We start from the raw sequence: 23896 nt of genomic DNA on the forward strand, positions 1-23896 counted from the left end.
CCAGTTACGATCTTAATCCCAATGACGTCATGACTACAAATTAGATTAAATTAAGATTAAACTAAGATTAGGCCCACCCGAATATTATTGTAATCTTTCATAACTTAATTGTTTATTCAAATTGAGACAAAAAACTGTGGGGAAAGGAATGTTTTGATTTAAACAAGTCCGTGTTGAGAAAGGAGGAGGGAGTCCTTTTTTAAGTTTATGGCATAAATCTTTACTATAAACAACCACACCGACCACATCAAACAATATCCTAGGATTAATTACATCCTCTCTAAAATATACCATAACTTTACAAAATAAAAGATCTTAAACGAGTTTTCATTTTATTTGAGATTTTATGAAAAAAGATTTACAAATTTATATTTTGGTGCGCCTTGATGAATTTCATAAAAAAGAATCTCTTATGAAATTAACACGAATGAAAGAAACTACATTTGTATTTATCGCATACCTACAACAACCTGACGTCACCTTATTGTTTATGTCATGACGTCACAATTGATTTCCTGTCTCAATGAGGCTACATTACAAATATGTGACATAGGAAAACATATCAATCGGGCGAAATCACTGTATATCTGGCTGATTAAGTGATATAAAAATCTGATAAAATACAGATCGTTATAACCACTCCATTCAATAGAGGATCTGACAACATTCCATTACTGGTAATGTTTGGATGACCTTTATCCAACCTGTACTACAGATCAAATGCATTTTCTTCACCTAGCTACAGTGTGCCATTTCATAATATAATCATAATTTAAGGGACAATTCGGTCTAAGGACTATTTAAAACTTGCACATATTTCGGAAACAAATCAGTTCTAATGGAAATTAGATTAGTTGGTTTAACTGTGAAATGTCAGAAAAGCCCACTGTAATCAAATGTATGTGAAATGTTCAATCGCCATTACACATAGCCTTGTATGCCGAACCCTGACCCTTGCCTGTGTAATAAAAATTTTTTTTGTCTAGAACTACTCAAAACGCTGTTACAGTTGTGTTAACATTATTAGATGCATGTTCTTGTCTAAAAATATTTTCATCAACTCCTCAGTGTTTATGTATTGCATTTGTTTACGTTATTTTGTTTGACTCGGTTAAGGGTACTGCGTACATGTGGTACCTGCTTAATCGTATTGATCAACGAATTGGAATTTCAATAGTATTAATAAAAATAATTAATAATGTTGTGGAATTGTCACTATTTCATGTATAATGTTTCATAAGGAATGTGGAACAATACATTTATTTCATATTTTGCTTCGTGGTTATGTAACGAATTAGCCTCTCTGAATTGTCCCTTTAAGCTTTGTTGCGCTCGTTTGACAAGAAGACTATATACACAAAATATACTTCTGACAGCTTTTTCATACTATGTTATATTTGTCGCCAGAACGTGACCTATTATGGAAATCGTCAGATCGTCTTATCAAAGGTAGTGGTGATAAGGATCTGTCTTTTAATCATATTGGTGGTAAATATATATTACATAAACAGTACTTGTGGTTGTTGGATATGGAATTTATTTCTCACAAGTGATTTTTCTTAAGTTATAAATACAAGAGCTTAGGTGTCTTTTGTAACTACTTGTCTTTTGTAAGTAACTCAAACATAATGCGTGCTATATCCACACGATGGCAGAAGTATGTCAGAACAAGAGAGATAAACCACTGTTCGTGAACTTAGTGGCATGTCAGTCTTCTTATCATATAGGTCGTGATATTATGACGTCATGTTTTTTATCTTTTTTATGGACTGCCACAATCTTGAGTGAATGCAATGTTGTTTAAGAATTCTCGACAAAAAATGATGTCATCTACAATATGGCTGCGCCTAGCTATGGCTGCTAATGGAGCAAAATAATGATTATGTAAACCATAATTAAAAGATGCTTCAACACTGGCATCAACGACACTTATCATTTGAACAATAACTAATGTTTAATCGTGTAAAAATGTGTCTAATTAACACACGATTATATGTTCAATAATTTAGCTTTTTGTACATGAGTAATCAGGACTTTTTTAACTTATTATTTTTATTGCTTTTTTCTTGAAGTAAAATCAGAAGCTAAAGCAATGTGGTAATGGCGTAAAGTAACTTTTTTTTGTAATTGAAAAAAACTATATATTTACCTGCCCTGTTTTTGATAGAGAAAAATACTTTTCGTCAGCAATTAAGCCTCTTCGCTTTTTCTAGTTATACGTGTCGCCAGGTAGACGACTAATTCCCCCGCTGCACATATTTAGTAATAACTCCATAAATAGGGGACATAGCAGAACCCTTTATAGTTTACTCAACTTCCCTTTATGTCAGCTTTCTGTGTACCAAATTAAGTAAAATCTCTCCTGATTTAGGAGGAGTTCCGGCCCTGGACAATGCTGTGTCTACAGACAGACTTACAGACGGACAATCCGATTCTAATAGGACAAGGCTGTGTCTACAGACAGACTGACGGACGGACAACCCGATTCTAGTTTATCTACCTGCTTATCATGTACAAAGTGACGTTCATTAAAAAGGGCCCCGCTGAGGTGATTGTAGTACAGTGTTTTCTTTAAACTATGAATATGAAAGACCGTTCTAAAAAAAATATGCATGCAAAATTAGACCCGGGGTCAAAAGATCGAAATCGAGGCTAAGCGAGGTTGTCTAAGTCAACAAATATGGCGGCGCATGGTGCTCTAATGGCTGAGAAGACGGAGCCCAGGCGAAGCGATTATTGTTGTGTTCCACACTGAAATGGTAATGCGAAGTTGCATAAAGACCTTTCTTTCATTCCACCGTTTTCCATCGGAGAAGAAAGAGGATTTACGGAAACTCTGGATAATAGCTATTCGCCGTTAAAAGAGGCCGGACGGCTTCAAGGTATGAAATGGTCGTCGTACTCACAGACTTACATTACTGTACCTCAGAACAACAGTGAACAATATACTTGGAAGGATATATCTGAAACGCTCGACAAATTCGGAGTATCGAGGTGTACTTACGGTAGCCATGTTTGTTTACCTTGTTAGCCTCGTTTTCGATATCTCATTACTATTCACGAACATCTCATTAATAACCGTCTATATCTGTGTCCCCCAGAACTGCAATTTCAAAATAACATGCCTTTTGGTGTGTGTGAAAATCCATGTAAATCAATTGTGAACAGACAAATAAACAAATGATTACTATAAAGCTTCTATTTATCACATTTTAGGTGAACATAACGTTGTCACTTAAAGTGCCTTTGCATCCGTCCTAATGTTAGATATTGCTGTTTACTTGATTGTTGAGTTGTTTATAAATTTTGGCAAAATATTTCTGTCACCAAATAGTTATAGTACGTAGTAGGAACCTTTATTCAAACACATCGAGTTCTTTCGACCTTGTCAGGGAAACGGCGGCTGTAGATTATTACATGCAAATATGGCATATATTGGACGTCCCAATTGATGCAAATGTGCTTATTCAATGTTACTATGTCGTCTGAACATAATGGGAGTTTAATTCAAGAGTTTAAGTGCATTTCCACAAATCTGCATGCCCAAATACGGCAGTTAAACTTTTTTTTTCTCAAAAGTAGTCTTCGTTGCATGTTCAGTTGTCCGAAAAGTATATAATAGACGTATTTGAGATGATTGAAATGCCTTCCTATACGCTATATTTAAATCATATAATCTACAACTGCCATTTTCCTGCCAAGATCAAAAAGGAATTTGTAAAGTCGAATTCGGTCAAACCAATTCAGTACTACATGCTATAAACACTAGTAAACATAATGACATGGTTATTTGCTGACAGAAACATGTACTGAAGTCACTTATCATCAATCATACTTGAATATTTACATTTCACTTCGCCCCGCCTCATTGAATCTAGTAAACTCCGATCACTTCATTGCCCATGGACGCATGGTCACGCTTGCTGACCTCTGACCTCCATGAGATTACATTTTACATTGTTTACAATGTGTCCTACATTTGTAGTTTTACGCCGCTTCAGTTTTGAATGAACTTTCTGCGATGTGGCTTATAATAATATCGTCGCACCCTCCCCCTAATTCCATGGTATCCCTAATTCCGCGGCATTCCCGGTATCGCTGAAATCTCTTATTTTTATACTATTTTTTTAATTTAGTTTAAAATAACAACAAAACATATTTTTTCCATAAAGAAAACAATATGATTAATGTGATATCAGACGCTAACAAATGAAAAACGAGCCGGAATCATAACTCTATCATAACTTTATTTGAGATCGATTTTATCATGTTTGCCACTTTTCGACCATTCTCGTCTGGCGTAATATTCCAACAAAATACAGATATCCAATAGCATCAACTAAGTTGTCATTTCGTGAGCGAACTTTCTAACGACAAAATGAGTTGAAAAGTGATCCGGAAACCCATTAAAATGGTGCTATTTTTCGCGGACTTTTTTCATGAAGGATCCCGTTTTCAATCTAACAATTTTTCTAGCCACGTTACGATAAAAATAGATTCAAAATTAAATACATAGTAGTATATTCCTTTATTGATTTTAAAATGTAAATAAAACCCGTCCCCAATCCATTGTTGACCTTATAATTTAACCGGATATGACGTATCACGGAATTGGGGGTGTGCATTTCCGGTGTTAATCTGTCAATCAAGAATATAATTGACCGTTTGCTATCACAACAAAAATACTGGAGCTATATATTTGTATTTCTGCAGTTTTAACACATGAAGGATGACAATTATTTGACGTCAGTTAAATACTTAAAACGTGGTTGCTAATTAATATTTTTCTTATAAAATGCTTACTACCACGGAATACGGGGGTGCGACAGGTATAGTTGTTCATTTACAAACACAGACTAAGATGCTTGATAAAGTGATATTACAAACGTATGATATATCTATGTGATCATGTATCAACAAATAAAAAATAAGAAACTTAAATATATACATTTTACATAACATAAATAGTTTTATTTTCTGTGAAATAGTCACTAAGGCATTCCTCTGAAATTAGTGCCAAAAATAATCTCGATATAATGTGCATTTAATGCTACATAATCACGATTTATATGATAAGAATTCATGACCGCGAGCTTATCTACTCTATAAAGTCAGACCGTGTCAGTACGCGGCTATTATTTGGACAGTCGTTTATTCCCAGGAAACATGTTTGCCCCAATATTTTTCGCCTGCATAGCGGCGGTGTTTGGTATGTATGTTTAAGGTGGCATTTTCTATAATCACTAAATTCTGAAATTGATATGATGATTTTATGTGAGCATGTACAGGAAAAATATTCTTCACTCTATCTCAAAAATGGTTTTCGGCTTACGTTAACAAAAATATTTTTATTCTACATAAATATGATATTGTCTTTGTCACCTCTGTGCTGACGTAGGTGCAAAAGCAATCAACCAATTTTCCCGTCTCTGTTTTTCTATAATTTTCCAATGTTTTGCATACATTTTATCTTTTTATTATTCCTTCTCGTTACAATGCATCATTTCGGAGCTGCATAATTTTAATTACAAAGAAAATATTATTTCGTGATCAAAGAAAGATTACATTTCCGAAATAAACACAAAAATAAAGGCCCACTATCTTTTCGAAACGGCTTTTAATTTTTAAAACGGGAATATAAAAGGAGATCGATAATTTTGTAGAGTCGCAAAAGTTATAAATGTAGGCCATAATTGTGGTTTTTGTGTCTGTTTCGCGTCATTTTGATTTTCTTAAACCTACCAGCTAGCAGGACGAAAACACACACACAAAAATATGAACACACACAAGAAAATAAACACAATGTTTTTCGGGGGTTCAAATTGATAATGGTTTTGTACATTTTTCTACAAAAATAAGTTATTTCATTTCAACTGATCAAATTTAGAAAAGATCTTTCTTTTTATATATTTTATATCTTTGGAAATGTAGGAAATATTACATACCCTGTTACACACTTCTATTACCCACTTCGTGTTTGTTTTTTTCACTTAAGAGACTAAAAACCTACTAGCACGCGGACGTAAAACAGAAAAAAAAACACAACTGTAGCCTTACCGTGAATACTACACTCATCATCATCTTCTGAATCTTATGAAAATAAGCAAAATGTTAATTTACATTATGTGGGTGTCTTATGTTTCCCGCGATCGTCCTGAATACCACGCGGTAGTTGAATATTACTGAGCCAGACGGCAAAACAGCGAAACGTATCTCCACAGTCATGCTATTATTTCCTTTATTTCCTCCAATATTGAAGAGTTTACAGAAAATAATACATAAATAAAGAAAGAAACATTCTAACATACACAAGTTACACACACATATACATATCTATCAATACAAGAAAATACCATTAGATATTCGACTACATTTCGCCATTATCTAATAGCGGAGAATGCTTATAATAATTAGCTACAAACATATGTAGACGAGACAAATGATACATACAGTTTGTACCTTATCTTAGGCCATCGATATGTATTTTTTATGTTTTAATGTTTTCAAGAAACCTTGAAATTTCGCTTCGGAAAGGTAGTGGGTCTTATTCTAATAACAATACGACATATGATATCAATACATCTATTTAACGGCCTAAGATAAGTTACAACTTCATAAAATACAAGATTCCTGAGTAAATATAGGTAAAGTAATCTTTTAGCTTGTTTTCCAATCCTAGCTTTGTATTTGTATAAATGTATTTATATCATTCTTGTCAATAAAATATTCTTTAAATGCCCCCTACCTTTACGAAACAAAAAATAAAAGATTCTTTAATCCAATTATAATATACGTAAATGCATATTAATGGTCTTAGAGGATGGTATAACACCAAACAAATGCAGTATTCCCTGCGTAAACTATGTTAACCGTAAAGATTCGTGTCACTGTTTTGCCGTCTGGCGCAGTGACAATCAGCCGACGAGCGGTAATTAGGACGACGGCGAGAAACATAAAAACGACCCGGGTTATGAAAATTAGCATTTAAATTAAATTGTTAAGAAGGTGATGGTAAGTGTAGTATTAACGGAAAGTGACTCTTTAAAATTATCAGTTTCATCTTACATTCCCATTTTAAACATTGAAAGCCATTTCGGAAAGGAAGTGGCCTTTAAACGAAATATATGTTTTGCCACGTGGCGAAGTGACAGTCAACTACTGCGCGGTAATTAGGGCGACTCGCTTTGTGGCAATATTTAATTCGTCTATCTAAAATTGTTTGGGAAGCTATGATAAGTGTAGTATTAACGGTAAGCTGATAACTTATAGAGTATGATTTTTAATGTTTTTTATCTAGAGCTCTAAAACGTCTAAGGATGGTCTTAGGACACTCTGGTGGGTCCATGATTAGAATATCTGTAACTAATTCTCAGATTCCTGTACACACAAAGAGTACAGCGAACAATATAGGTTGTCAGGTATCGAGCTTGACCAGAAATATACTCTTCTAAAATTAGATCAAAACCAGGACAAACCTCGTATCAGATACGGCTTCTGTGTCTTCTTTTGCTGCATGCGACATCTTAATTTTATGTCATAGTGATATCTGACGCTGCTGCCGACGTGCTGCCGATTCCATTCTCATACCATGAGAGGGATTATGTGTGACTACGAACGGTATATTGTGGCTCTCTGGGGTGGACTTGACTTTCCGCAATTTATTAATGGCTATGACGTTAGCCCGGTCAATTCTGTTGTTTATCAATTCCATAGGATAATTTTGTTTTCTCCAGAAATATTTGGAGTTCATTTAATCTTTTTTTTTTCTCGTTTGCTATTGTCGATTACTATTGCTCATATACGTCTGGCGAGAAAGAATGTATGTTACGCTTTGTGTACACATTATATATATAAGTAAATGGTTCTTCTTTTCGGAATTAAATCAATGGTGATAATTTTAATTAAGAGAAGTTTGATTTCTGAAACGCTAGATGACCTTTATCGGTCCTTTGTGTTTTTGAGGCCCATAACCTTTCCGAAATGGACTTTGACTTTTAAAATGATCATGTAAAATGAGGTTGGTAATTTTGTAGAGACGCAAAAGTTATTAACTTACCGTTAATGCAACAATAAACATCAACTTCTTAACAATTTAATCAAAATAAATATTAATTTCATAACGCGAAGAGGCGGTTATTCCCGCCAATTTATTAATGAACCTACAAATAAAATGAGTTCCGTCTGATGAAGCATTGGAGTAGCATTTGGTTGAACTCGAACGAGGGTTGAACGAGGTTTATACTACCATTGACTGTAAATATTGTAGAATATGCATGAGTACCTAATTTTACAAAACGCAATGTTTTCATCTTTTTTAGAAATAGTCATATCAAAAGATAATTCCTCTAAAATAGTGCCAACAATCTCGACATGATGTATATTTAATACTATTTTATCACGATTTATATGATAGTTCAAGACAACGGGCTTATCTGTCCTATAAAGTTTGAACGTGTCACTACGTGGTTATTATTTGGGCAGTCGTTCATTCCCAGGAAACATGTTTGCCCCCATATTCTTCGCCTGCATAGCGGTGGTGTTTGGTATGTATGTTATAAGACAGGGCATAAACGATACTCATTATTTTAACAAATGTTTAATCTTGTATACATTTGTTTAATTAACCCAAAGTGCATGTAGAATATTTTATTTCGCTTTAGATGCATGCGCAATCAATACTTCTTTTCATATAGGGCATAGTGCAATTCACTTTTTCTGAACACAATTAACTATTATTTTATCTTTATTAAAATAAGCAGCTTAGACTTTTCAATGAGGTAATGGTATGAAAATTTATAACTGAAGAAAAATACTAATTCGTCTGTTAGTTTGTGATAGCGAAAAAATACCATTCGTCAGAGGTGTTGCATTTAAATGGCGAAATTTAAAATAATCGCTAATTTCCCATATTGCATCGATGATTTTACTTGAGGACGTAAAAGAACAATAGAATTTTTCGTCTAACATTAATACAAATATGTTTCATCTCGCTTTAATGAAAATATTGTTCACTTTACATAAATAAGATATTTTGTGACCTCTGTGAGGTTTTCGAAAGTAGGAATTACATACGAGTTAACAATACTAGTATTAAGTTCATCGATTCAAAATCTATGAGTTTTTGCAGATGTTTATAATGAAAGAAAGAAAATTATATAGAGGTAAATGCAAAAGTAACGTTTTCCATCATTCATATTTCCCTTCACTATTTTTTGTATAATTATGTAATTTTTGCATACACTTTATTTTGATAAGAAAATATATTCCGCTATTAAAGTAGATCTACATTTCCGAAACAAAAAAATACAATAACACGTAAAATCTCAAAATATCTATATATCGGCCTAAGATGAAATTACTTCAAAAAATGCAAGATTCATATATAAAAATATGTAACATAACCGTTTAGCTTTTTTTCCAACCTTAGCTGTATGTATTTGTATGTGTATATAAATCAGAGCTTACTTGTCAGAGAGTCATTTAAATTGACCTCTTTGGCTTCGTTTATTTTGGTACGGTCCAGGGTTGTAATGTAGGGGCACTGGTGCTGTTGGTTCACGGGGCAATCCATTTGAAGGACACGTGTTCTGGTTGGGCATATAATTTGCTGAATGAGATTGAAAAGTAAATACACATTCTTTATTGTTCAGCTTTAATCTTGAAATTTCTTTGCCGAGGTTGGCGTTCCGTTGGATAAGCCTGCTGTTTTCTAGACTAATAGTGTGAAATTCATCTTTTTGGATAGAAAGTGATGCCTACAAGTCCTCGATGAAGATATCTCTGGAGTGCAATTTCCTTATTGTGTTCTGATGTTCAATCTCAAGGGCAATACACTGTTTTCCCATGCTGATGCTATGTTGTCTTGGGAGTTCTGTAGATCGGAGACACAGTCCCTAAGAGTTATGATTTCAGATTGAAAATTATTACATTCTCGTTGTAGAATCTCGACTGTAGACTCTAGTCTTTTGTTCTTTTTTGTGAGGCATTTTAAATTGTCCTGTTTCAGATCAGTTTTCGAAATGGCTGTCAGCTCAATGTTAGAAAGTTCATAAAAAGGAAATGATTTCTGTACCTTTTTGATCTCTCGGTAATTCTTGAGTCGTTCGGAATCTCTCCGCCGTTTAGATGTGGACTTGGTCTTTTTCCTTGGCGATGTCGGGCGATCAGACTCTCTGTCCGAAGAATTTTTCGGAGCAAAAACGGGACTTGCATAAGAATGGGGATACTGTGTTGTCCAGGCAGACGATCCTGTAGTAATGATATTTTCAGAACGATGCCCGGTCCGACGGAAACACATCCGAGAAAAATGTCCAATATTTCCACACCGGAAACAGTAACATCCATTCGCATGACACCACAATACATGATTGGGGACGAATTTATCACCGCATCTGTAACATCCTGACAGTTACTGTCATACACAAACGTTACTCTTGTTAGATCCAAAGTATGACGAACACAGCCTTGGTAGAGTCCCAGTCCGTGTGATTCCGAATAGAGTTGGTCCTTCTAGATCTTTGTGTCGCTCGTAGGGAATACTTCGCTTAGCAGTTGAGGTAACGGGAAAGTATACCCAGCTTAAAAGTGGGTACTGTCCGGATTAACTCCACCAAATAACATACGGAATCTTCTGCACGTTTTGTCAAGAAGTAAAGATGACGTAAGAGAATGTTGAATTTTAACGTTAGAATTTAATAACGATACGTTGGACTTGACGGAGGGCTATTCCGAAATGTCCAGAATGTACCCAATGTGTTCCGTACAAAGTCCGGGACCTAACTGACATAATATGAAACATAGCTGAGTTGTTATACCTATACGACAAAGAATTGATCAATGTTGACATGTACATTAAAGCTGGACTTCCGGACTCTAATTATATACATCGATAATATCAACAAAAGGAATTCTAGCTATTGTGATGTCTTAGACACATATTTAACAAAGAGTCTGTTGAGTAAACGTATATTCAGTTCAAAGCAATTTTAGCACTACGCGTTTTATCACAAAATGTCCTTGTGACATTTGTATTATTTGAAATCTTCATTCACATGACAGGCTGTAACATGTATCATCACAATTTCGATAAATTTTGAGATATATTGAATTTCTAACATTTAAAAATTTAGAATCCGTCAGTTTAGAGAAATTAAAAAACCCGCGTATATTAGAAAATATACCATACCTTTGTCGCCGTTACAGGTAGGCATCACCCAGGTATTGCCAGCCATGGACATCATCACCAGGCTAATAGCCAGCACACGGATTCTATATCGCCACTGATTGTCGGAGGAAATGACACTTCTGCAACTACTTGGCCATGGCAGGTAGGCGTATATTTATCGCATAAAAAACTTCTAATTATAACGTAATATTTCGATTTTCACTGACGTTGGACTCAATGAAACTACTTAAAAGATCATCTTTCATTTGCTCGTGAACTTATATTCTAGACCTACTTTTGCCTAAGTAGGCGAAGCTTCCTACTATGTTAGGATCAGTTAAGGCATGTTCATGAAACTGGACTCTGAGATATAAATAGTATCAATGGTTGTTTTAAAAAAGCGGAAATATCACGTTGAGATTCCTACCATTCTCGCAATATTTTAATAAACTATCATTTTACAGATTAATTTTGTGCACGTCAGTAACGGCGGAATGTGACATAGTAGTGGTACTGTAGGCTTAATCATCCTACACACTACATTTATAAAGTTTAGTTATGCTTTGATTAGGAATATCGGATCAATTTATGTCCTTTAATCGTTTTACTGACCCGTGTTTATTGTTCAAGTCGAGCAACATTTAGATACCGAAGAAGAATAAAATATGCCATGTCCCTGTGCGACTTTTGTCGCAACTACGTCGAAATGGCTCCTTTACAAGCAAATGATAAGGCCGAAGCCACACTAAGAAATAATATATTTTGCCTTTAATAATTTGGTTAACTTGTATCAAGGCTACGCAAACCACCAGATCAATGCCGGTCCCATTACGTTACGGTGACTCCATATGTTGAATCGAAGCGGGAGACATGTAGACATTATCCTTCCGAAGCAACTATTTTTACAATCAATTCTAAATATATTGAACATGTTTTATGTTTCATGATCTTTCATATGTATAACACTGATAAGTGAATTGCTTCTAACTGAATGTATAAGAAATTGTAATATTTGAAATATTTTGAATAAGTTGTATTCTAATGACGGACTTTTATCTAACGTCTCTCGTTGTAGACTTGCACAATCCCAGGTCAAGATTGACTCGCACAACATTTTAATAAAAAATACAAGAGTTGAATATGACTTTGGTCTATTTCATGAAATGATGCATAAATTGAGTTGCTCTTGAAACAAAATCAATATCGCAGTTCATTCATTATTTTTCAAAAGCAACTGAATTCACCACCCCATGAAAACGACAAAAGCAAGATTCTATCCGTAAATAATTCAATTTTGCTTGTAGCGCATTTATTGGCTTGAAAATTTACTTGGAGGAAAATGACGTCGCCATTTGTAACGTCGTTTGTGATTGGCTAACATAAAGGCGTAAGATTTCATACATTAAAAAATCCCAAAATAAACTTTGAATATAGATATCCTTTGGAGAAATGACACAACAATGTAAGTGTCCTCTAAATAAATGGCTACGAGGGAGCACACTCAAATTTTTGTGTTACATAATATGTATATACATGTATCCCTAACATTAAAACTATGTGTAAGTTACAATGTAATAAACATAGATATCAAGATGATCTCGTATGTTGTTAACATTGCAGGCAAACTTAAATACAGGAACCGGGTTCATGTTCTGTGGCGGTTCCATCATCCAACCTAATGAAAACGGCCCGTACTTTGTGTTGACTGCTGCACATTGTGTGGAGTAAGTACTGATCATTTTAATATACACTGATTTCACAGTTTAACCTGCCCTCGTCCCTAGGAAGACTATACAATTGAGTGTAAGCTATCTTTTACACCTAGTGCACTAGTGCATTACAGGTAAACTAGTAGTGCACTACACCCAGATGGGTGATTGACACCAAAACCTATGACCAGTTCTCGGAAGAGTCCGGACAGACGCCACGTAGTTACGATAGTCACATGGTGTTTTCGGCAACGACTTTACAATGTCGGCAAACTTCAGCTTGTTTGGAAAGTGGGACCAACTTATATAGCAATGTTCAATATTTATTTGAATTTTTACCAAAATTTTCCGAATTCTTCATTCTTCATTCTGCCCATCATAACTTCGAATGAGTCCTATCTCTTTTTTTCTTCAAAATTCTTCTAAATAATGAAAAAAAAACATACTTTAAGGTGGTTCGATACAGTTAGGCTTTTCCCCTCGTTTAATTTTCTTTAAAATTTGCTCACTGAAAGATTGGTTGATAAACTGTTTATTAAGGCTTTTATTTGAAATTTGACCGTGCGGTTTTGAAAATATTGTACTCTCAATAACCCTTCTTTACCGTCTGATTTTCTCAAAATTCAATTTTACACACATATTTTCAAAGTTTGGTAATTGACTGAAATATTACAAACAACAACATTTTTTATCTTTAATATGTAAGTTTTTATGGCTATCAATGACTTCAATGTCGTTTCCACTCTTAAAAATACATTAATTGTGATTGTTTTACGCGAATGATGATATATGAGGCCTAAAAAGGGCATTTTTTGCAGTTCAATTTCAACTTAAAACCTAAAAAAATCATGTCGTTTAATAATCTTTATTTTTATCCACGTAGTTAGACAGTTGTTTGAATTGCGATGAAAGAGAATAAAAAAAATTGACCGCGGACGTTTAGAGTAATTAACCTTTCTATACCCCTACTCCCTAAAAAAGGACTTTTTTCAGAATAATACAATTAGACCGAAATCGAGCGGTAATATTTTTATAAAGTACATCTGATATATTCAACATTATAAAGTGTAATAGTCTGATAATATAACTTGTTATGACCGTTAATTTTATGACACGATGCCACCGATTTGATGCTATACAAAGCTAAGAAATGGCACAAATAAGCCATTATATTCCCTGGATATAACATCTGCAAAATTATTTTGGAAAATTACGTGTTAACATTCCACTTCAATTACCCTTTAAACATTCCATGATTTTATATTGTTTTAGCGGAAAAAATATCTAATCAAAATCTATCTTTCCATCGTCAAGATATCTTAGCTTCAAAAGTCGTTTGAGGCAGATATTCAAGCATAAATTTGAATTTGGCGCCAAAATTGTAGCCATGAAAAGCGTCTTCGTGACAACGATGGAAGTTGATAACTTCAACTTGATCACAAAAATGTCGGTAAAATCGATGTCATCATACACAACTGTATGCCTTGGTGTGTTTTTGGGGAGATATCTACATATCTAATACATGTAGATATTTATTTAATATCCGAAGTAAACTAAAACAGATTTTTTGAATCCTCAAGATTGCCTGTACTGTAAGATTAAGAAAAAAATATCTTATTCTGAATCCTCGATCTACGTTCAGCTGATTACTGTAGATAGGAAAATAGTTAGTCTATGTCTACATGTACATGTTTAGTTTCTATATCACAGATATAATATTGTTGTTGACACTAGCTTACATGTGTTTTTTTCGTAAGATAGTATTTGATCAATTGAATCAGAGTACTTCCATACATTTTCATGTATCATCTAAATACAGTAGTTACATGCATGTCTTGTACATGTACACAATAAATAAAGTCTTGTTTCCCGAACGAGTTAGTGCTTATTGAAGATCAAATTAAAGCCATGAAACATGTAGACATCTACATACGCAATATCCATGAAATATACTGGCTACACAAATTGAACCAAAAGCAGGGGTGGGGTGATGAAGATGAAAATATTTCTATATTTCTAGTTTTATACTAGAGGACTACTCGGCAAAATTGGAATATCTTGATTTAATTATGCATATTCCTTAAAGCACATACATGTATATTAAGTGTTAAATATGTCGGAGATGAATAGAAAATCAGGGGCGTAGGAAGCGGGGGGGCAAGGGGGGGCAACTGCCCCCGTTCCCCAGGAACATGTTTTTTTGCCCCCCCCCCCCCCCCCCCCATTTTCGCCGACTGAAATTTTCTAAAAAAAAGCTTATTTGAAAGAAAAAAGGGTCCACCTGCACATTTTTCGTACTTCATTCTAGAAAATTTTCCGCTGCGCGACGCATTTCCTAAAACGTTCAAGCACATAATGTCAAACCTTAAATAGTAAAAATTCAATACACACAAACTAGACTAAAAATGTCCATCAAGGGATGTACTATTTAAAAAATGTCTCTTAAAAGATCAATTTGTTTATATGTCTTAGCGAGACAATTAATTCATTTTTTTATGTTACACAACAATGTGCCGATGGTATGAAGCCGGTATATTCAGATCGAGTAGGGTTGCATAATGTTATGACGACACAATTATCATTTCTAAATGCAGGTAGCTTTAAATCGAAAACTTACCATGTTAAGAACACTTTATAATCACTTAACTTTATCGTAAAACTCATCTCAGCCATTCTAAATCGTATTTTTTTTTACCGGGGGAGACCCCCGGACCCCCTAACACCAAATTCTCGCGCCTTTGGGCGCTCGCAAATTCATCAAATTGCATCGTAAAACTCATCTAAGCCATTCTAAATCGTTATTTTTTCCCGGGGGAGATTCCCGGACCCCCTTAACACCAAAATCTCGTGCTTTCGGGCGATCGCAAAATCATCAAAACACATAAAACTCATCCCGGGGGTCACCCTCAGACCCCTAATAAAACACCAAAATCTCGCGCCTTCGACGCTCACACGCTAATTTGGCCAATTTGCGTATTCGTTAATTTCCTTTTAGCGACCCCACTGTCTATAAATGTGTACAAGGATTAAATTTAGTGATATATGAAAAATGTACATAGAGCATATATTATATGGTTGGGAGTTGAATTTATCTCCTCCTGTAGGTATGGCGGGGGGGGGGAGAGGGGGGTTTACAAAATATTGAGGACCTTTGCCCCCCCATGACGTTTCATCTTCCTACGCCACTGAAAATGTTTTAGTCACTTGATTGTTATGAAATCTCATTTTATTCAGTACAAGACTCATATATCAGTCCGTTTGTATGAAACCTATCAAAGTACAATATCGACAAATACGCCTTTTTATCGACTATACTATCCTGATTTTAACGTTTAAAGGTAAGATATCGTTAGACGGATAACATATAGATAGCTATTCTTCATAATCTTATGCCGTTTTCGTTAATTCGGAACAACCGGTCCGACCGTTGGTTAAAGCCATTATTTCAAGTAATATGAATTTAAGGCAAAGCCTCAGAAGAGCGCAGCTACATGTAAAAGATTATAACATCATAACTTTATATTGTCTATATTTTTCTATGAGACTAACAATAGAATATTTCACTGACATGCAAATACTATCGATAGTTAGAAAGAATTCAAAACAATCCAAATGGAATAGTTCAATATACACGTACTTCAATCTTGTTTTTATCAGATGCAGAGAAAACTTGGCAACATGCCATGCTATCAAAAATACGCGCGAATCTGTGCCGTCATCTTTGGCGACAGGTTTTGTGACGTCACTGCTGACGGTGCCGTGCGCTTGAGAACATACACAGTACATATTGGACAACTACATTTATTGTGTTGTTCTTGTACATGTGTAAATTAAAACTACTTACAGTAATTTTAAAGCGTATACTGATAACACATTTAGTCTAGTACAGAAATTTCAAATCTCGTCGTGCTGATAACGAGAATTAAAACATGGCTGCCTACATGGAGGCGCGAGACTTTTCCCGCGGGACACAATTTTAAAGTCCAAGGGGTACTGGAGTGTATTGGAATCTATATGCTCACACACGTGTTATGGTTAGTAGAGCTTCGCTCTACGCGGCCTTCGGCCGCGCAGAGAGCTGCGCTCTTATAAATCCTGGCGGACCTGCAGTTTTTTATACAGACCTGTGAGGGCTTTGTCAAGGCTCGTCTGAAAACAATATAAAATCATCAGGTCCGTCTTTAATGAATAAACGAACAACTAGGTCCAACCAGTCAAACCGTATAATCGAAAACGGCCGCAGTCACAGAGTTTTCATGTGCAGTTCCGAAAGCACTCATTGACTCGAGGAGATCCGAGCGTACGGCGCATTCGATCACTTATGACTTTGAACATTGCACTATTTTGTGCGCCATCTCTGTTTTCGTTTTTCTTCTGTTTTGATGTATGTACTGTACATCATTTTAGAAATTAACAGTTAAATCCTAAAACACGTTGAAATGGGATATATAGAATTGTGGATGACTTTTTTAAGCAACTATGATTATTTCAATATTTTCTCTAAATTGTAGGGGAAAAGAAAACCAGTCTAAGTGCGTTCGTTGATCTACCAAAATTCCTTACATAACAAAACGACGGTCAAGTTCTGCTTACGTTGTCCAGTTTTGACCTTTGAAATTATGCAAAATCCCAGTGTATTTATAGCACTGTTCAAAAAATAATTTTGCCTAAGCGAGGCCGCGTGGAAATATCAAGACAAATATAGGCAGCCAGGGGGACGTTTTAAGATTCCTGTAATATTATTGATTCCTTGGCATCTACAGCGACTTTGACGAAAAATGTTATTTTTCGATTTCATAAGAAATTAAACTCATATAATAGCACCATTTTTACCGACTTTAACCTTCTTTGCCCGACTATTCACTTTAAAGAAATGGATACAATTCCCGTCGCCATCTAAGATTTCTGAAGGAACAATTGAACTTTTCAATAATCGGTGGTCATCATGGATATTTCAAAATGTCAAAGAGTGTGAAGTCCACACCTTCCATAACCTCATTATATACATACCAACTGGCAATATTCGGCAGAGCAAAGCACCATATGAGAATTTTTTGGGGCTTGAGCAAAAATCGTTAATTGGGTCTCGGACTACCGGTGGAATTGGCGTTTGACAATAAGTTTGTTAGTATGATAAAAATATTGAATGTAAAGATTTGAGTAAGAACCCGGAATACTCCAATCGTATACTTCGTGACACATTCATCATATAACCTATCTATAATTTAAAACATAATAAAAAATTAAATAATGAGTATGGCTTATGGAAGACATTTAGTAACGTCTATTATGCTTACCTTACAGGAACGACAATCCGTCTCAGGTATTTGTGAATTTCGGACAAAGCTATTATAATGATAAAGAATTCAGGCAAAGAGTTGGTGTGAGCAAAATCATTGTACACTCTCAGTACAACAGTCGAACCTTCGAGAACGATGTCGCGCTACTCGTACTGTCTACCCAGCCAGAAGTAAGCCGTATTGATATCGGCCCAGTGACACTCGCTTCCGCAAATGATCAACTGAATGGTGGCGATATAATGTGGGCAACTGGCTTTGGCACTATCGCAAGTGGTAAGAAGTCTTATCCGAAATACATATATGACATTCTAATGTATAAAGAATGGTTTCTATGTAACCGTTTAGGGAATGATATTGAATTGATTATTTATAATGTTGAGGACGGTTTTGACAACACTGGCTGGCAATATTGTTTAGGCCGTTGTCACATCAGGAAAACTTAGATGCAGATTTTCAATTTAAAAAAAAAACCATTAGATAGCATCCGTGAACAAACTTTATTTTCCTACCAGAGATGTAACTGAAGTATCCACATATTCTGAGCATTCTGAATATTAAGCTTGTTTACGGTTGTGCGCTATTGTTTCCTCGACAAAAACTATAAAAAGATAGGCTCAAAATTATAAAATTTCAAAATTCGCTTAATTCATGCATGTTTACCATGGCAACTAAAACACCAATGTAAAAAAAATCAATTATAATTTATTCAAGGATGTTATAATACTTCAAATACAACAACTTGATTTTCTAACACCTTTAAAAAATCTACAATGTATGTATTTTAATGTTGTATTTCCTGTAATTTTCACACTAACAAATTGTAAAACATACAATGTGTGAATATATGATGCTTCTGATCATTTAAGCACTTACATACCATCTATATAGAGGGAAGGAATGTCATGCATTTTAAAAACGGATACAGATCAACGTCATGTTTAAAAACTTTCGGGTAAATATCGGAAACCGAACTGCACCACGTGACTGACGTCGACGATACCCGTATAGATCGGAACCTCCCGAGTCGTATCATGTGATCAACATCAGCAATATCCATAAATATCGGAGTACATCAGAAAAGCTATTTCAATTGTGTACACGAGGACAATCAATATCTAAATTTGATTACTTTATAACATTGCGAATACTTACTTTACAAATGACGGTAGATATGGAAAGTTTAAAACTGGAGAAAAATATGTACAGCACTTTAAAAAGGGCCCAAACTAACCTACTTGTTTGTTCATTATTGATCTTGGAGTAACAGGTTATACTAATCGTGGTTTGTATTTTCTCAATAGGAGGAAGTACTCCAGATGTATTACAGCAGGTGTTTAAACCTTATGTTACTGATGATGATTGTGCAAGGAGCTATGGAAGAGACTTTGTACGGGACAAAATGATCTGTTCTGGAGCAAATGGAAAAGATGCTTGTCAGGTGAGTATGCCTTCTTATAAATAATTTTTCAACGTTTCAGTAAACCGATTTTGATCAATTTATAGAGACCTAAAAATCATAAAGCTAAACCTTTCTGAACAAGAGATCCCAGAGCGATCTTGATGTCCACCATAAAATAATCTTTGTCAGCCGAATCGATGGAAAGAAGGTCTTTTCTCTGCTCTTCCCATTTCCCCTCTTTATTTCAAAACAACAAAAGTCATCATAAAGTATGCAGACACTTCAATTGTCAAATTCAATATGGCAACTGTCCGCCATGTTATGCATGGATTAGTACCAAAATGGTTATTCCGAACAAAAAACCAAGCTTTAAAACGTTCATTCTTCCTTAATTTAAAGCTGACAATGCAAGTTAATCGTTTATGAGACAACCCCTTATCGAATTCAGTCATTTTTGTTTTTCGCTCTGTCTGTATCCGGTGCTCTCACCGACCCCTATATAAAGCGCGTGAATCGACACACGTGCGCTCAGTCTATACACGTACATGTACACACTTGGCAGTTGTTCACTGTATATCAGCTACTATCACGTTAACAAAAAACTTACCTATAAATGTATAATGGGCTTGTTTGGCAACAAAATACATCAAATCCTCTTAGCTGTCATTTACATGTTTGTCAAAACAAAATTTCCACACAAATGAATAGAAATCCAAATGATTAACCGTCCACATATCCCACCGTATATTATCGTAACCAATCTACTCGGTCGCCATGTGCACGTAACTACCTGTCCCGAAGAAGCGACAACTACGGTACCAAGGACACACACGTATCGGTGTACGTGTAAAACCTAGTGTATAGTGAAGTGTTTCATTAGCTCGTTTTGGATATTACTTGGGATTTAGCTGACAACACATTAATGTATTATTTCAATGAAACCTTGTCAGGTGAGTGCAGTGTTTATTTTCAGTTTGACATTTATTTGCAATATCGGGGCATGTGTATACGAGAAAGTTATGTTTAAAATGACGCACGTTTGTCTAGTCCCGTGCTTTATATAGGGGGTTGGCCAGTGAAGGTAACTAAGCAGAGCAAAAATAAAAATGGCTACCACTTCCTTGGATACGACACTGTCATAACTGGGGAATGTCTTAGAAACAATTTTCCATTTCAAATACATGCTTTTTAACTTGCATTGCCAGCTTAATACTCCTAGTCCCCATACACGGCCTTATTTTTTTATTTGTCCTTTCTTTTTTAATCTGTTTTTCTTTTTTTATTTTGTGACTATGGCTTTTGAATTTTTCATTATTTTGTTTTACGGATAATTTTTTAACTTTCTTTATTCCTATATAGGGTGATTCTGGTGGTCCTCTCGTTCATAAAAAAGAAGGCGAAAACACGTTCAAATTATACGGTATGTGTTAAATTGTAATTGATATTTAATTGTCATTGTAATTGTAATTGTAATTATTCTAAGCATGCTCCTACGGAAGTACTACCACATAAAAACGCCATTTTTCATTTACAGCTTTCTTTAAACACTATCTGGGCCCGGTTGTTCAAAGCATGATGAGCTTAATCACATGATTAGTGAAATTTTCATTTCTCATTTATTGCAAAAGGAGGGGTATCACTTTAGACCGTTTTACGGCCACTCGGTGATAAGCAAACTATTTTGCATAAAGATACCTTAAGGTCAGGCGCATGTTGTATGCTATTCAGAATATCCGATTTTATCTGCGCTCATGGTAAAAGCAGAAGTCAAAGGGTGAAAATCCACATTTTTATTGTTTAAGTCCTAAATAATTAAAAACAAGGACATAGTCATTCAGATCCCCCGCCAATGGAGATATCAAAGCTGAAGTAAGTTTGATTGTGGAGACTTATGTGTATGGGAAAAAAACAGGAAAAAGGAAGTTGAGCTAAAGAAAGATGGAGTATAATTCAAGTAGAGCGGGGCTGCAATTGTTGAATCAGGTATACAGCCTTGACATTTATATGAGACTATATACACAAAGATGGGTGGAGTTTTGCAAAGTAAAATGCAATTTACCATGATATTTTAAGCAATATTTCCATGGTAACAGAAAAAGTGCAAAAGATGAAAACCTAAAAATAGCAAAAGGTACTACTAGACCATAAAAAGAACGTGTCTATGAAGTTTCGTGGAAATATCTCTGCTGGTTTGAGAGTTATGCTCCGGAAATGAACCTGCTACAAAAATATGATATTTTTTCAGCAATGTTTCTATGGTTACAGAAAAAAAGCACAAAAAGTGAAAACCTAAAAATAGCAAAAGGCACTACTAGACCATAAGAACAATGTGTCTATGAAGTTTCATGGACATACCTCTGCTGGTTTTAGAGTTGTGCTCCGGAAACGATTCTTACACAAAAATCCGCCATTTTCAGCAATCTTTCCATGGTTACAAAAAAAAGTACAAAAAGTGAAAACCTTAAAATAGCAAAAGGCACTACTAGACCATAAGACTAATGTGCCCATGGAGTTCCGTGCATATATCTCAACCGGTTTTTCAGTTATGCTGCGGAAACGAACCTGGTACAAAAATATGATATTTTCAGCAATGTTTCCATGGTTACGGAAAAAGTACACAAAATGGAAACCTAAAAATAAGAAAAGGCACTACTAGACCATAAGAACAATGTGTCTATGAAGTTTCGTGGAAATATCTCTACTGGTTTTAGAGTTATGCACCGGAAACCATTCGTACGGACGGAAGGACGGACGGACGGACGGAACCCATTTGTATATCCCCCGCCAACTTCGTTGGGCGGGGGATAATTAGAATAGAGATGACATTTTTTTTGCGAATTCAGCCTGTAAATATTGGGTTTATGAAGTTCAGTACATAAAACTGATGAAAAGTTCAAGAAGTAGGTCACAGTGACCTAGTTAAGTATTTATTCTGTTTAAGCATTAAAATTTTTAATATTTTTGCTGAAAACTAAAATTTTCACTGATTTAATATCTTAAAATTATTGTTTAGTACTTGAGGATCTTGACATAACGTGCTTCAGGTGATTTCACAAAGACGCGTCGACAGCATTTTCAATGTTTCACTCCGACCAACATGGTTACATTAAAGTTAGATAGTCTTTAAGTAATGAAAATCAATAATCTTAAAATTATTTCAGAAGAGCATATTTATTATATTTATATGTCGATATATATCATCTTACAGGGGTTGTAAGCTGGGGCATTGGTTGTGGACATCCCGATTATCCTGGCGTCTACGCTAACGTCAGAAACTACTTACAATGGATCGAGCGAAATACCTCTAATTAGGTGTTTCTAACCCAAAGAAGGAAAAAACATATTTATTTTTGTTGTAAAGTAAAGATATAGAAAAAATATTTCAAGAGTTTTTTGCTTTTGTTGGTTACCTTGAACGTCTTAATAACACCTGATGCAGTGATTGCGTATGTTTTGATATCGCGAGAAGCGGGTCTTTACAGATCACTGTCTCAAAATATAATCTGCATCATAAAGAAAAATCATAATCTGCATCATATTGAACAAACATCATCGGCATCATATAGATGAAAACCAGTTTTCACCAGATTTAATAATCCTAGCAATAGCCTGGCCACGATAACTCGAAATTATCTTAATTAAAAAAAATACGTCAATCAAAACTTTTCACATATACTACATAAGGAGAAATATGTTTTGCCTTCAGTTTGCACTTTTGTTTCAAGAAATCTGAGAAATCTCCCTGTTGCTCCTGTTTCCAGTATACAGAACTGTACAATTCGTATCAACTTCCAGTCACTGGTCATATGAATTATGGTGACATTTGTAAATAAAAGGATTTTTTTGTCTATACTTCATAAATTCAGAAGATATTGAGAATAATGCTTATAATTTAATTTAGCTAACACAGTGGAGTACTAATTAGGAATAACAATACAATGCATATGTTTTAATTTTACAGAGACAAATCAGGACTCAAAATCAACTTTGACATCACTGCGAAAAATCTTAATATTTACCTCTACAGTGCAGTGAAATAAGTACATATCGTCGGATCATGAACCCAATTTGTGATCTACAATTACACGGCACATTTTACAGTGTTATTAGTAATTGTCAAATGACTTCTGCTGATACGTTTAATTCATGGTTTTTAGTAGATTACTGAAGAAAAAAATGGCATATTTCCACCCAGTTACGGCACATATAACTTTAAAGACGGTCTCACATGTGTGCAACGTGTTGCGATGTGTGGTTGTCTGTATGTTTTGTGAGGCTGTGCTAAGTCGGTGTCTCCTTGTGATAGTGTGCTTTGGGAGACTGC

The 23896-nt window shown here is 35.0% G+C and overlaps 2 protein-coding genes across 3 annotated transcripts in view; both read left to right on the plus strand.

Moving 5' to 3' along the window:
• LOC138324112 (kinetochore protein Nuf2-B-like) overlaps positions 1 to 23896 on the plus strand; it is a 237268-nt gene that overhangs the window by 127539 nt on the left and 85833 nt on the right. The gene's annotated exons all lie outside the window — the stretch shown is intronic.
• On the plus strand, positions 5097 to 22952 carry LOC138324106 (trypsin-1-like). 2 transcript variants are annotated; one of them, XM_069269176.1, is made up of 7 exons: positions 5097 to 5209; positions 11203 to 11327; positions 12785 to 12888; positions 18178 to 18446; positions 19475 to 19611; positions 20932 to 20992; positions 22781 to 22952. In XM_069269176.1, exons 1-7 carry the CDS (start codon positions 5167 to 5169, stop codon positions 22882 to 22884), a joined length of 843 nt encoding a protein of 280 aa, XP_069125277.1. In that variant the 5' UTR covers positions 5097 to 5166; the 3' UTR covers positions 22885 to 22952. The 2 variants fall into 2 exon arrangements, with proteins under 2 accessions (XP_069125277.1, XP_069125278.1); XM_069269177.1 differs by lacking the exon at positions 5097 to 5209 and adding an exon at positions 8486 to 8543.

This window comes from Argopecten irradians, chromosome 5 (assembly GCF_041381155.1).
Source record: "Argopecten irradians isolate NY chromosome 5, Ai_NY, whole genome shotgun sequence".
NCBI classification, from domain to species: Eukaryota; Metazoa; Mollusca; class Bivalvia; order Pectinida; family Pectinidae; genus Argopecten; species Argopecten irradians.